This window comes from Typha angustifolia, chromosome 15 (genome assembly GCF_048772165.1).
Source record: "Typha angustifolia cultivar Huaian chromosome 15, ASM4877216v1, whole genome shotgun sequence".
Classification (NCBI taxonomy): Eukaryota; Viridiplantae; Streptophyta; class Magnoliopsida; order Poales; family Typhaceae; genus Typha; species Typha angustifolia.
The window spans coordinates 23,496,898-23,512,813 of record NC_133253.1 but is presented as its reverse complement, the minus strand read 5'-3'; the positions used below and the strand labels follow the sequence as shown (position 1 = coordinate 23,512,813).

Below are 15,916 nucleotides of genomic sequence, written 5' to 3'. Positions count from 1 at the left end.
TTAAGTGGAAGAAAAGGGAAAAATAATCTCCATGGACTAGTAAGTAGTAACACACAAGATACAAGATAACACGGAGAATGGCAAGATAATCCATCATTCAGTAAGCAGTCACTGTACAAAAGTTCAACAAGAAAAGGCAACAGGAAAACCTATACAAATGTAGGACTAAACTCAAGACTGATCAAAGTTGGACTAGTGTAGGAAGGAACCGTGTTGGAAGATGATACAAAGAACGATTTGGATTTTTTTTTTTTCACTTATGAACTGAGAATAGATTAATCTTTATTGTTCGGCTAGATCTCTATGCACAATGTATCTGAAACATGACTTGTATGGTAACCACTCCACACACTTGTCTACTCTTCTTCTAAGACATCGTTGAATGGATTTCCGCTGGCTTTCAGGTAGGCACTTGCATACCATCTCAATAACGTCAAATAATTCGAAAGAAGCATCCTTTGCATAGTAGTGTAAAATCTTTGGGAGTAAGATCTTTATTTGTTTTCCAACCACGACATTAGCTTGAACAAATTCAGTCTTTGCTTGCTCCAGCTCCTGGTAGATACCCTTGGCTGTGTAAAGTCGAACCTACAAAATTTTGATTCAGATTTATCTTCTATATCTAATCCAAAATGAATAATAGTTGTAGCAGAATAAGCCTTAAGATCATACAGCAGGGTCTGAGTATGCTCCCGTGCTAAGAGCAAAATGAGAAAGTGGCTCGGGACGATCAAAAGCATATGGATGTCTGCCATTCCCCATCGTGAACCTTTTTGTTGGTGTGAATAGTGCACGCACCCACTGCAGATGCATGATAATAATAGATGCAAGTAAGCTTGAATGTTCTGGCTTGTGAGAATGAGGTTGTAAACCAAGCAAATTTAACAAAACGACGAAGATGAATCTATATATCTTCACTATGTTAGTGCAGTATCCTACTCATCAAGTAATATTGTCCTGCAGTTAACTCCACTTATAGCTCAATAAGGGAGTTCCAAAACCCTGTGTGGAAATTATACTACCTATTGATATTGTCTTCCATCAATATGTACTAAGTTCATAGCTAAGGCTATGTTTGGGAAGAGGGGATAGCCTTTACCAGAAACACAAGTTGATGAGAAGGGTATAGAATTTCTATACAGAATAGTAGTAACTGTTGTTTATGACCCTATATGATAATCATTAATCATACTAGCCTAAGTACTCATCTTGGTTTATAGGATCAGTGACCCCTCATTCGAAACTTGAGTTATCCTGGTCCCTAAATTTAGGTCAAACTGGAGTCCATCAATCTGAGTTAGTAGAAATCCATATCTCTTGCTTCAATTCTTTCTCTATTTGTTTAGGATGGGTGATCTAAGTTGATCGAGTTTGAAACACTTGCTACTAGATGAAGATGTTTGCTATGGTTTTATTTTGGTATGTTGGTCATTGTTGCTACTGAATTGACAAATTTCATAAGGAGAATGAAGCTTGCAGACATACCAATGCTGGACGAATGGGTTGGCAACCAAGAATTGAACTCCGAATAGTATGAGCATTTATTGAATGGCCACCAACATCATAAGCTGCCTGAAGTAGATTTCAGTGTATAACTATTGGAAAAGTAATCTTTGTGGTGACAAAACCAAAAGTTTATATGCGATGCTTACCTTTAGGATCAGGTAGGTACTTTTAATGTGATTATCATGAAGCCCATAAGCTAAAAATGCCTGTGATATATCATAAGACATTTTCTAGTTACACCCCTCAATATCATGATACATGATGTAGTTAACAAATTAGTACGGGTAGAGGGAAAGTTACTAAAACTTACATGCATCACTAATGCATTATGAATGTTGATCCAGAAAGCAAGTTGTTCCTCATGCCCCATCTTCCTTGGGTCAATCTTCTCCAGGCATCGTATCAGGGACCTATCTCATACAAAATGTGTACAAATGTATAAGTTATTGTGGCAACAGATGCAATTAAAATAGTGTATCATCCATTCTTCAAAGTAAGCATAGAGGAAATTGTCATATTTTCATGAATATCTATGGTACAACAACAAATTTTACTGAACATTGTTAGACACAAAAACTATGTAATGGTACTTGTAGCTAATTCTAATATGAGAATGCCAGGTTCATCCCATAAGATTTTCCTGGTTTAATTTTTAAAAAAATTACTTCCAGCATTCTAGTTTATCTAAATAAACAAACTGCCTGCTTTATGGTAGATGTACCAAAATGATTCTTAGGGTATACAAAGACCATAATGATACTTTCCTACAGCACAGTTTGATCAACTACCTGAATTTCTCTAGCATTTTAGAGGCATAGCCAAATCTGTCAGCATCTATGCGTATTTGTGGAATGACAACCATGCCACTGTATGGATCATTCTTCTCTTTAAGTGACTCAAACCGACAGGGGCTTACTATAGCTTCATAGTGGCACTGAGGACTCCAACTATCATAAGGATCTTTGGGAGAAAATGTACTTGAAGATGACACAGATGGAGTAGGTGAAGCCAACTGTTCCACATCTTGCGTCTGTGAGTTTGCAAGTTTGCAATAGACAGCAGAAATGCATCTGACAATATCTTCAGAAAGTTTACAACAAATCTCAGGTACATGGTCACTGATAGAAGCACCCAGATGATCCGCAAGGCTGCGATGCCCAGAAGTACATTTTGATATTTCCTGATAACATTCAAAAGATATACAGGATGGATCAGAAATATCCATTTGGAACCAAACAATGAAAGACAGCTCTGTTGGAGTGTTGGCTAAAGTACCACTTCTTGTGCAAATAGTCAACACTAAAATGTGCATACGCTTCATTCATACAAAACATATGAACAAGAAGTTCATCATTAAGCTTAATGGAATAACTTAAACTTACGACCTTAGATTGGTAGTTGTGGATTGGCCATGGTGATATGTGATGTAACCTTTTGCTCAGGTTTGGGCCTTCATCATCTAGTGTGATGGCGGAGTGGCATTGTCTATTTTTTGGTGCATATGTGCTAGTGAGGTTTCGAAAGCATTATGTATGCATACCAAATAGTGATAACAAATGTAATAAGACATTGAATCTTATTTTAAACAGAAACATATCAATTACACTTCCAAAGTCAAATCAGAACAGCAGCCCGTGCGACTGATGTATTGTCTTCATTAAACAATGCTAATAAATAAGGATCTCATATACTCGAGAACAGTACTATTATGCAAGAAGGCACAAGATCTTTTGCAATAGATAAATAGGAGTAGGCAATTCAACTCTTTGTAGTTACCTGATGAATATCAAAATTTTGTAACCACCAAATTCATTTTGTATACTAATTATCCAGATTATATTTTATCGAGATGCTTAAGGACCTATAATCGAACAACAAATGATAAAATTTATTCATGTTACATTTTTGCAGATACGAGATAATTTTTTCATGATCTTAAATAAAATGATTGTCAGAAAGATAAAGTAATTGTGCTTGATGCAAAGGATATAAGAAAAGTGTGCATACATTCTTACAATCTGAGGCAGCTAATGTATTGATGGCAGAATGCTCGACATGCCTGCAATTCAGCGCGCTCTCCTCTATTCTCTCAAGTTTTAAAGATTGATGCTTTTTCTCTACTAGTTGGCTGGAAGTTAAATCTTGAGTATGTTGTTGCACTATCTGAACTTTAGCATCATCCAGTTGGTCTCTGGAGAAGTGCTCTGAAATCCAGGCCTCGCCAGCATTACTAGGGGAGCTACATAGATATTGGTCAAAAGCTGTTCGATATAATGAGAGTAGATGCCGTTCCAAATGTACAACTTCCAGCTCGAGAATTGCAATCTCATTGACCAAGTCTGCAACAGACTGCGAACGACATGCTGCAACGTCAGAAAAAGGGCATATAGAAAACTTTTTATTTGTTTTTCCTTTCTATGGCAATAACGTCAATGGTATTATATGATACTCGATACGTTAATGGACGTGTCAACATTTATGATAGACTGAATAGCTGATAGAATTAATAACATGCAAAGAAATATTTATATATTTAAAAAAAAAAAAAGGAACTCCAGATTCTCCTAGATAGAGTACAAATGATTGGTAACGTTTAACTTAGGAAATTGATCATATTAGATGACTGGATGAGTTTTAGGCTTTTAGCATGCCAATAATGGTAAAATTAGGGACCTGCATAACCTACGTAGAGTTTGTCATTGAAATTATGATTAGGATCTAGGACTAACCTTAGGAGTCAGAATTTCAGTTGGAGCTGTGGATGCAGCAGAATGACGGTGTGGAACCATCTCTTTTAAGTGCAAGGAACTCCATTTATGAAGTCTTCTCTGTAGATTGATACTCTGCTAGATGATAGAAGAATATGGGGGCAATTAGAGGACAGTGTACAAGAATTATGATTCAAATGTATGCAGCAGCTTATAATTTAAAATTCATAGCATGGAAACAGGTAAAAAGGATTATTGATTTCCAAAAGCCAGTAAACATGGAAGTTTCCTTGGGCAATGTAACAGCCATCTGAAGAAGGCTGAGCAAAGTGGAGAGTTTCCTTGTGCAATCCATTTCACCTTTTTATTTCTGAGGGACATGCATTAACTGGCATCTCTATTGCTGCAACGCTATGGAAACAGTGGGTTGCACATTATAGGAGCTGACATGGTAGAAAGTATATATTGTATTTTTTGGCCTAATTACCAGCTTCCAGAAACGAAAATTCTCTTTTAGGTGCCATGTCAAACAGATTGCCATCTTATATCCGGAAATACTTTTGTTATCTGATAATCTGGTGGAACAAACTTTAGTATGAATATGGCTTTGTACGCATATACACTTCTATCATTATTGAACGACCTGCTTCCAGCTTAAGCAATAGACCAAAGAAGAGAGAATTTATACAGAGCTGAACAAAAGATGTAGAAGTATGATACTTTGATGCCTGACACAACTATAATATTGCACAAAGGGCAAATATACAATATAAATAACCTAGTAAACCACAAAATCAGAGGGGGAAAAAAGAGTCAGATCACTTACAGGATTGTGATAGGACAATCGAGGTGACATATTCAACACATCTTCGTGCACCGACGATACACTGAAATTGACGCAAAACTAAATTTTTTTAAAAAAAAAATGCTCCAAAGAGAAGATGAAATTATGGTGAGCTCAAAGCATAAAGCTCTAAAATGATAAAAGTTAAGGACAGTAAAGTGGTCGAAGTTAAGAAAAGATCAGCAATTAATCAAAATAAATTTGTTGTTCTGTTGTAAACCGAATGCTTTTCCCTAAGCTCAAAGAAAGGAGAAAAAAAAATGCTTAGAAACTGAGAGCGTCCCTCAATGCTAGAAAGCTACCGTGCCAATAATATCCCTACAGTAAGTTAAAGTACTTTCTTCCATAGTAATAGTAGACAAGGGAGAATCATCCAAGAACAATCCTTAACACCACAATGTAGATATTTCTTCATGTTGTTAGATTTCGAAGGCACTCCACCCTATACGGCTATGCTATTTTTCAACCCAATTCATCGATATTCACACCATTTCATCACATAAGCCTTGAAGCAGTCATCATGAAAAGATTCGAATTGTGGAATGTAGACACTTGAGGAGGAGACAGAGAAGAAACTTGTTCAGCATCTTCACGCATAAAGAAGAGAGCTCAGAAATATTAACCTCCGGGAACGCCGATCTCGGCTGTAATAAGCGCCAGAATCAGTGGTTGGAGGTTCCATACACTCTTGTTCTGCTAACCCAACTGATCCCTTGGCCCTCTGCACGCTAGCTTCCGAAGAACCTGAGAACCCATCGTAGCGTGATCACATGAATCTAAAAGCCGCAACCAAAAAGAACACTCGCCAACACAACCTCAATCATTGTCATCATCATCATCATACAACCCAGAAGAAGGGTAAGGGAACCAAAAAATAAAAATAAAAAAAGGAATCCAAGGAAAAACAATCTTAAAACCTTGATGAGATCGAAGCAAAGAAAAAGAATGCTCACCGGAGGAGGCCAATACTGCCCATCGTAAACCTTTGCCGTGAATCCAGGAAATTAAGGAGCACCTGAGACTCTCTCAGGAAGCCGCTCAAAGTTTTCTTGGAAACGACGAAGGCAACAGAGGGCGAGGCAAGGGAGAAGGCACTGCACACGGACGGAGGTGGGTTATTTTGGAGGAAATAATCATAAACCCAATAATAAATAGATACCATTGACAGGCATCCAGACAACCAAATCCCTGAAAGAGAAGATGACCCACCAAACCAAAAACTAAAAACACAAAAGAAGAAATCAAAGAAAAATGCCCACTAAATCAATGCTAACTATCCCACTTCCCAATTACCAATTTGTATTTTTTTTTATTTATAAAAAAAAAAGAAAGAAGACCAATCTTTACATTAGGTGAGGAGCAGCCAGTGTGTCTGATAAAGACATGGTCCCAGTAGTAGAGAGGGCAGGTGGTTATGGTTGAGGGCCACCATTGATTAATCTCGGCCTACAGAGGGACTAGTGAACTATTCCCTCCTAACCTCCATTAGAGGGGAAGAGAAAGCTTAGGATTAGATAAATGGAGACATCGGTAGCGATGCCAATATGCCATCTTATTACTATAATTGCCGGTGATATCTTCCAATTGACCATGTCACTTTCTCTAGGAGGTTGTTTTGGGGATTCTCGATCGACGAAAACCTTTTTCGTGATCTTTTCAATGTCACTGTACTGGAGATATGAAGGCAAGGGTATAATACTATTGAAGAAGCTGTCATAATCTAAGATGTACAAGTTTTGGAATAAATTACTATTGATCCGATTTCCTTTATGTCAGTGCATCATTACATAGATAGGATATATATATATATCATTTTTATTCCTATTTACCTTGTGATACATTGCACATGATTTTTACGCATTTAATGATAATTTTGTTCGTCAACTGATTCATCTAAGTAGGTCAAAAATCAACAGGAAACAAATCAGCTGCGCCGGCCCTAGCAGGGAAATCTACTGGGCCTTCTGAAAAAGAAATTCCTCCCCTTTGTGGGATTTCCCCGTGGGTGAATGGGTGATTCCTCCTCCCTCATTTTCTTTTTTTTTTTTCTTTTTTTTTTAATTAATTTTCTCTCTCTATCTTCACTGATATACTGGCACTATCCCATCGACCATCGTCAATATCACTTCCTCCTTTCCATCTCTGTCAAGGCCTACGAGCTGGGTGATGATCTAAGCTTGTCAGATTTGACAGATCACCATCTTCTTTTTCTATTTTGTATTTTGTGTATGTATAATTCTTGACTATATACTACATAGCAGAGTTATTTATTTTACCTTTAAGTAATGTTTGAGCTTAATATAATGTATTATTTTTTATTATGCTTCACTAAGTAGGTGAAGTTTGTTCCAACTATAATGTATATAATGTATTAATGGAACTTATTTAGTCATAGACTTGGAGTACGATGGTAGACCATCAGAAGACTAAACAGGGAAAAAAGAAAGAGAAATAGAATATCTTCCGAATTTTCACATATAAAAGTAAAGCACCTTACAAGCGAAGCGAAGTGTCGGTGTTCACTGTTCACACTAAATATATATATATATATATATATAACTTTGATAAAGAAAGGACTCGTCTATACCCGTAATATAAATATATAAATAATCACCACTGTTAATCTTCATTATTTTCTCTATCAGTCTTACCTGGAAGAAAGAAGAAACTTACTAAATTTATTATTTCGTACCTCAAATTCTTAAATATATTTGTCCTGTCTTCCTGCAAACAAAAATTTAGAGAGAGGTGAGCCCACACATGAAATAGTATATGTATATATCATATATTTTGTAATTAAGTTGCATGGATTAATTGTGGATGGCGTTCCCAAGGTCTAATTTAAAAACAACGGCAGAGGTCATAATAAATAGGATGACCCAAGATCCAATATATGGGCCACTAAAATATTCCATGGACACATAGACAATATTATATACTTTTTACGTGGAGTGCTTCGCTGTTCTGCCGACACTAGAGAGTAAACATAAAACAGCAGCAGTAGAACTCTATCTTTTTCTTCTTCTTTTTTTTAACTCCTTTCACTCAACAGCTGGTAGATGATAGATTAAAATTGCATCTCTTCCCTCGCAATGGGTTAATTGATTAATGGCCAGGGTGAGGTAATTACCGAGATCCTCACTTAATTACTTTCTATTATACCCAAAGATGGACTCAATTAATTAACAAAGCTCCATAATCTAATGCCTTTGATACTAAGATCATCATCGAGATTTTATTTTATTTTTTTTAAAAAAAAGTTCATCGAGAAGTGATGAGACTAAGGAGGAGTTGGACTTGGATTGCAACATCTTTTTTTGGGGGGGAGGGGAGATGAGCAAAAGTGAAGCTGCCAGCTGGACATTGGCTAACACTTTGGAGTGTACCTAGAAGAAGTGAGGTGTCATTATGTTACTTAACTGCGTACGAGAGACAGATGCCATCAACTTTTTTTTGTTCCCTTCCAAAGCAAGCAATGCAATGCATTGCAATTCAAGAATCTCCCAGCGAGATGATCAGTAAGCATGCATCAAAGTAATTATTAACATTTTAGACATTTAGCAGCAGTAAAACTAGTTCCGAGTAATTTATGTATATTCACATATGTGGGCATTAATTAGAAAGTGGGTAGGTCGTGCTTAATTTATGGCAGGAAAAATGCCGTAGGTTAACGGACACATCGGGCACTAGAAGACACTCCTTCAAAGCTTGCCCATACTCTTTACCTGTCTTCTCTAATTCATCATGAATTATTTATTCATGTGATCATATATTTTGACATACGAGATTTATGTCTGGATCTCAGGTCAATTAATTAGATGTCAACTACTCACGCGGGGGCTCCAGGCTCCTACATACATACACTTCGTAATAAGAATACCTTTTACCATATTGTAAAACCTCATATATAATATAACTCCTCGACTAATAGGGCAGGACTTTCTTTGTTTGTTTTTCTCTTGTACGTACGTAGAATGCCAAATTGTCCCTAATTGACCATCAGGATATTGATGGAACGGCTAACCAACCACAATAAAAGGTGGCCAATTGGAGTGTAATCATTACAATTAATTAAATTTGTGTTTGCCTTGCCTACTAGGCCTTTCGCATGCTCCTCCGTTTTAGTGGTCTAAAGTTTCTTTGTGAAAAAAGATGGAAGCCAAACCACCTCGGTACGTGAACATGGCGACGAAGGAAGCTTCGAGTTCCAGACTTAGTTTAGAATCTCGGTGGTTAAAGAATTCATAGACCGACTGCAAAGCTAAAGCAATGTGGGCCAAAAGAAATAATTAAGAAAGGGAGCTTGGAAATTATTTAGATCGAGTAGCAGCGAATCCACTTCACCCTTAATTTCCTTATCAACTATAATTAACGACCAAGTCCCATTGATAAAAGCATAGCTTTTCAGGAACAATCATGTCCTCCTCATATATATAAATTTTGGGGTGGGTGGGTGACGACTGACGAATCGTAATGGCTTAATATTTCATCACCTTTCATGATAACGAAATGAAACGTCTGCATTGCTATTTAACTGTTTTATTTTTTGAGGGGGGTTAAAAAAAAGGGAATAATGACAGGTGGGACCACTAGCTTATTTTGATCGAGATTACCATGAACGTACGTGCGTCGAGGAATAAGTTGTAGAATAAGATAGGGAACATATAAAACATTGGAAAATCTCCTAACGAATCAAGTGGTTATCCTATTAGTTCAACAGTCAGTTCTAACGTGATCTTATTATATATGACATCTCTTTCTGAGTCAAAGGTGTTACCACTTACCAGTCAAAAGTTTATACGTATATACTTTATCTTTTTAATTTGGTTGCGTTTTCTTTTTTTTTTTTAAATTCCAGAAAGGCCCTTTCACCTTTGGTTGAGCCCATGATTTATTCTTTGTTGGGCCGGGTCCATATAATGATTCTTATATGATGGGCCTGGATCCATGGGCCCAAAAAAAAAGAAAGAGAAGTGAGGAGGGGAAACAGATTCCATACATTAGCAGTGGTAATTAAATTAGCTAAGGTCACGTGGCATGCATGCATGATCCTGAGTTATATTGTTTCAGTGGACACAATGATCACTTCTTGGGCTTTATTTATTTATTTATTTATTTATTTTGTATTCCTTAGGTAATGCATCAAATCAACCACATGTACACCTAATTACCCATAGAAGAGATGGAGGCGATTGATGTGTCTGAAGATGGTAGCCCAGCCTCATGAACTCAATCATGATGTCCAGCCCAATCACGATGTTGTTGTATCAGATTGGATCTTGGCCAACAGGCAATGGTTTGGCTAACCATCATTCCTGTCTCTCCCTGGAACAAACTTTAGCAACCATATCTGATCTTTTTCTCTCTCTCTCTCTCTCTTAGACTGTAAGTTTGGTAGATGTCTCTCTTTCAAGAAATGAGCTACAATGAATATAAGGATAATATATTAAATATCAATCCCATAAGTCTCTCTTCCCATGGACTTACGTTTCTTTGTAGCAGTACGTATTTCTGTCACAAATAATAGGAAATATAGAATTCTAGGCTAATTAGTGTTATTGTGCTCTATTAATAAAACATTTTAAAAAGCATGTGACCCACAATCAACATATCTGAACTATGAAGGATCGAGAATCCACATCGGAACTTAGAACCGAAAGCATGCATACTTCCATACTCCATAGTAATCAATTTGAAAGTTTGGGAATAAAGTAACACAACTTTTAGCATGCCTTATTAAAATATGAGGGAATCCCCTGCGAACGGCGTCATGTCACTTGAAAAGAGTATTTGGCATCCCACTCTCTAAGTTAAATTAAGAGTTTAATTTGTACAAAAAGTTGAGATGCTCATAATGCGCCTCAATAATTAGGGAACGGCCCTAACAAGCCCAACGACCAATTAACTATTCTCACACCCAATGATTTATTTTCTTTTAATCTATGCAACTCTAATAACAAGTGCCATATAATGTAATGCAAAGCATTGATGCATGTAATTTTCCTAGGGCTAAATATATAGGTTTTCGCCGGCCATTAAGATTAATTGTTGGCTTCTTAATTATCACAATGGTCCGTGCTGGTTAATTAATTATTTTTTATTAAAAAAATGGGGGGGGGGGGGGGGGGGGGGACAACCGAAAGCAGATGAGATGATGATCTGCTTTCTTTTTTTATTTTTTAAAGAAAAAAGACATAGACTTAGTACTAAGATTAGAAGATCTCTAAAATAAAATAAAAGGTTTAAAATAAAATAAAAGGTTTAGAAGATGCATGTAGCCGTGCGCATAGCCGAGTGTCTGCTCTCGACACCTCGTGCGCATGGCCGACTTGAGCCGACGGGTCAATAGGAAGGGAGAATGTGTGATCTCATCTGTCTGCCATTAGTCTTGCTCTTTAATAATATCCTTTTATTTTATTTATTTATTTTTCTAATTGATCCAATTTCGATGTAGATGTTCTTTGGAAAATCAACCTTATATGTATTAATATCTGCGGGCCGGAAAACATTATCTTAATTAACAAAATTCTTAATACAGTAATCGACACAGCGGAAGATATATGAAGTACACCGCCTAGCACTGCTCACTAGCCTTGATGTGTATACTTAGCATCACCATCGTCATCATCATCTATCTATCTATCTATCTACCTACGTCCTCAAGAGGAATATACTCAACTGCTGTTGCCCAGTGCTTCCAACCGGATTGATCATATGAAAAGACTCCGAATCAACGGATCCGGTAACCCGCTCAAATCTCGCCCTTAGGTACATGAGATTTCCATCCCCCGCCTTCGACTCTGTCCCGGGAAGTACTCCGGCTCCGGCGGAAACCGACCGCATCATCTTGAACACCGCCGCGTCGACTTCGGTCATATGGCGGCGTACGGCGTAGCCGACCTTGCGGCCGTTGCAGTACATGGACCAGACTGGAACAGCGAACAGCGACGCGGACGAGGAGGAGCGTGCGGTGGCGCGGTCGCACTCCAGCGCGATGCGGAGGAGGCCGTGTTTCATTTCCTTAGCGAGGTATGCGGTAGGGACGGCGAAGTCGAGGAGGAGGAGAGGTGACGTGGAGGAGCGGGAGTCGTCGTGGAAGCAGAAGCTGACGCGGCCGCGGCGGTATCCGAAGAAGGTGCCAGTGACGGTGGTGGTGGTATTATTCACGGTAGTGGTGGTGGTGGTGGTGGTGGTGGTGGTGGTGGTAGAGGAACAAGAGTCTGTGTCGGCGCAGGAGGAGGAGGAGGAGGAGGAGGAGAGGAGGCAGTAAGGGACCATGCATTCGACTAAGGAGCGGAAAGAGCGGCGGAAGCGGACGTCCTTGGTGCAGTCGACGGCGGTGGGGGTGTCGATTATTTGGAGGGGTCCTCTTTGGCCGCCCAAGTCGATCATCCTCATCTTCTCAAACTTTTAATTGTATGTGTAAGACGACGGATCCGGAGCTAATTGTTTTTCTTAATTTATGGAGAGGTGGAGGATATGAGAATGAGATGAGGTTTAAATAGCTCACTAATTAAGCAGGAGAGGAGAGAAGGCCTGATTCCGTCAGTGGGTTATGTGTGGGCCCAATTGAGGAGTGTAGAGGGGTTGCAATAATTCTGTCCACGTGAGGTGCTACTGGCCCCATTCGAATGTGGGCTGCTTTCTTGGCTCGACGTACGTCGAGAGAGATATATATATATGTTACATCTGAGTGCTTTTATTTTTAATTCACTCCCAATTTGAGAGAGATGTATTATATTTACATATGGATTAGTATATATACACTGTAAGATATATACAAACATACACACGAGCGTGCATTAATCACTGATAAATTGGGTCTCAATCAGCTTTCATTTGCAATATTTAAGATGGATAACATGCACGCATACACGTGTCGGGCTTCTTAATCCTGTATACATGTCTTGTATTCAATATGAACCGGCAGATCCACTCTTACTTCTTAATATGGCTAAAGTTTGCTTAGAGGAGGAAAAAGGTGCATGGAAGTGAGATGGATGTGCATCCTGCTGCATATATGGGCAATTAATGATGATGATGAGGTGCCTATTATTGTTATCATCATCATCATTATTATTATTATTATTATTATTATTCAGAGGTACAACGCTGCATGCTGCGACGAACCTCCAGTCAAAAGCTAGCTTTGCACCCATTCCTTTGTGCATCCAAACAAGGAGGTAGGGAGAAGGGAAACCTTCTACTTGTCATCGTCGTGGTCCAAAGCCCACCTAACTATATAACACAGCTATATATTATACGTCGTGGTCCAAGAAGCCAGCTGATTAATTAATCATTAACTACCCACTATGTGTATATATGTAATATATTAGCGGTCAGCACCGCACAAAATTAAGTTGGATGACATATAGAGCTCGGCGGCCGAAGTTATTAAATTCTTAATTTGTTACTCCTCATTTAGAAATCTGACGTCTAATGTATCAGTGAACGAGGATTAATTCAGTGATTTGATGTACTTGGCATGTGTCTTCTTGTTTGTTGTAATTAAAGGATTCCAAAGATCTCCAAGGAGCTCATCAAGGTGGTCCTGCATGCATATATATATATCAATCATGTGCACCTCGGCCTGGCCTGCTTAATTCCCCCATACTACTGAAAACCAAATTAGAGTTCCAAGGGAGAACATGTACAGATGTTAGCTAGGGGGGGGGGGGGGGGGGGCATAGAATATTTGATAATTTCACATCATCAATTAATTCCTCCCTTTCCTTCTCATCCATGCTCTGAATCTTGTTAGGTTAACGTCGGGGGCGATGGGTGCATGACAACCATCGATCCACGTGGAAAATGATGGATCATCTCTGGCCCTTTGACTGCTTTGAATCTTTCTTTCTCTAGCAAGCGATCGAGATCGATCGATCGATCGATGGATCAATGATGAGTTGTTAATTTGTACTGGTCCATAAACATGGTATGATTGTCATATTTGTTTTCTAATATTTGGCAAGAGTATCTATTTTGTATTAAATTTGTCTGCTTCTTTGATCGATGCTTCGATGATGATCGTTGATCAGACGCGTAAGTGTAATACTTATCTTCTTAACGTCGATGTTTTGTCTAGTTTCGTCAATCATGCATTTTCTTTTTCTTTTGAGCGAATGCACTACCAATTAAGTATGTATGTATTGGTTTAGCTAGTTGCTCAATTCCAGCAAGCAAATAGATAGATCATCTAAAGGACGAAATAGCTAAAGTGTTGCCTAATAGAGAATTGAAAGCTTGTACCAGAAAGAGCTTAACTGGTTAGCATACGTTAATTCTATATCCTTGCTTATCTGTAAGAGGAGATGCGGTAGGAATATATTAATTATTACCCACTCTTTAATCTATAGAAAATAGAACACTTTCTCCTTACCTAGCTAGCTTCATAAAACTAATAATATATACTCTATTTAATCAATTCCCTGTAGTCCGCGATCTATGGCCCAGTATTTTTTGCTTTCCCAGCGAGAAAGGACTTCTCTTTGGAAACTAACTGCAAAAGGATCTCATGATCTGCCATCACTTTTGAGAAAGAAAGAATGATCTCTTTTCTTATCTTAATGCATCTCCTCCCTCTATAAGAAATGTTTCCTCCTTTGAGGTAATTTACTGGAAGGCAATCATATCATGTCCCATTTAAACGGATAGGTACGAGCACAAGAAGGTGGAATAGTAACTCACCCATGGAAAAAGAAAAGCTAGCTAATAATAGTGTGCCTCTTTCCCTAGCAAGAGATGTATACCTTTTTGTGATGTGCATTAGGAGGAAGCAGATAAAGATTAATTTGGAGGGGAAGATATATAGTGGAGGACAGCACAACTTTAGGATAAGATATGTTCATCAAGAATTAACCACACTGGTTCCAATTAATTTCACGGGTTACAAACTAGATAGATGGTTTAGTAGTGCATTTAGAGCACACACGGAGGATAATGTTGCATTATATATGCATGATATCCCTAGCCGAGAATTGATATTTGCCCTTTGAGCCATAGCTTGAGTCAAGGGATTTCTTCTTTTCTCCGATGAGTTATTGAAACGTTCTATTAAATAAAAAAAATTGAGTTGCTATGTATATAGTAAAAACTGCTTAGTAAATATCAGTTCCCTAACCTTATACCACTGCGACCAATTAGTAATTAGTGTCAGAATGAGAAGAATCATAAGATTGGGCTAATTCGACGAGTGTCAAATATATCTTCACTCCTGAGAGATGGAATCCAGGAAACTATTTAGTAAATATTTTTCAACTAATGGAAGCTATCGTTACATGACATGCAATGGAAGGCCTGGAGCCCGTTTTTGAGAGAGTAATAAGGCCCAACTAAAACATTGGGCTCATACCCTAAATATTTGGGCCAAGGCCAGATTGGATTTTTTTTTTCTTCTTCCTTTATTATTTGAGACTTTTACATATTATAATTATTACAACACTCTTCAAAATATCATAGTTTATCATTCTACTCTTTCAAAAATATCATTTAATTAATTAAATCTAACTAATCTAAATTAAAATTAAAAAGACTGTTTTAACAATTGGATAATTATTTAAAAAAAAGTTTTAGTCATTTATATATGTTCATTTTAACACTAGCATAATATTTCATAAAAACTATTCATAATTAAAATTATGAAAGAGTGCAAAGATTAGTGGCAAATATAATACTTTTAACAATATAATGGCAGTTATAAAATTCAGAAGGCTTTCAACAGTAACTATGTAAGAAAATAAAAAAAATAAAGGGAAGCAAACAAAAAAGGTATCTAGTCATGATTAGATTGTTTTTAAATAATTGATCTCTTTTTAATATAAGTTTAGTTATAATCGTTATTAGTAAAATTCAACTCATC

General features: G+C 37.6%; 2 protein-coding genes across 5 annotated transcripts; both read right to left on the bottom strand.

Moving 5' to 3' along the window:
- Positions 1-78: 78 nt before the first annotated feature.
- Positions 79-6,591, bottom strand: LOC140779647 (uncharacterized). 4 transcript variants are annotated; one of them, XM_073124824.1, is made up of 12 exons: positions 6,406-6,591; positions 6,012-6,152; positions 5,682-5,802; positions 5,041-5,101; positions 4,236-4,352; positions 3,514-3,855; positions 2,295-2,686; positions 1,817-1,916; positions 1,653-1,712; positions 1,486-1,572; positions 673-801; positions 79-588 (listed from the first exon to the last, which is right to left on the bottom strand). In XM_073124824.1, exons 3-12 carry the CDS (start codon positions 5,738-5,740, stop codon positions 283-285), a joined length of 1,653 nt encoding a protein of 550 aa, XP_072980925.1. In that variant the 5' UTR covers positions 5,741-5,802; positions 6,012-6,152; positions 6,406-6,591; the 3' UTR covers positions 79-282. The 4 variants fall into 4 exon arrangements, with proteins under 4 accessions (XP_072980925.1, XP_072980924.1, XP_072980927.1 ...); XM_073124823.1 differs by lacking the exon at positions 6,406-6,591 and having other exon boundaries at positions 6,012-6,342; XM_073124826.1 differs by lacking the exon at positions 6,406-6,591 and having other exon boundaries at positions 4,236-4,349; positions 6,012-6,341.
- Positions 6,592-11,521: 4,930 nt separating this feature from the next.
- LOC140778851 (protein MIZU-KUSSEI 1-like) lies at positions 11,522-12,667 on the bottom strand. The gene has a single exon (XM_073123736.1). It carries the CDS (start codon positions 12,454-12,456, stop codon positions 11,710-11,712), a length of 747 nt encoding a protein of 248 aa, XP_072979837.1. The 5' UTR covers positions 12,457-12,667; the 3' UTR covers positions 11,522-11,709.
- Between the last annotated feature and the right edge of the window lie 3,249 nt (positions 12,668-15,916).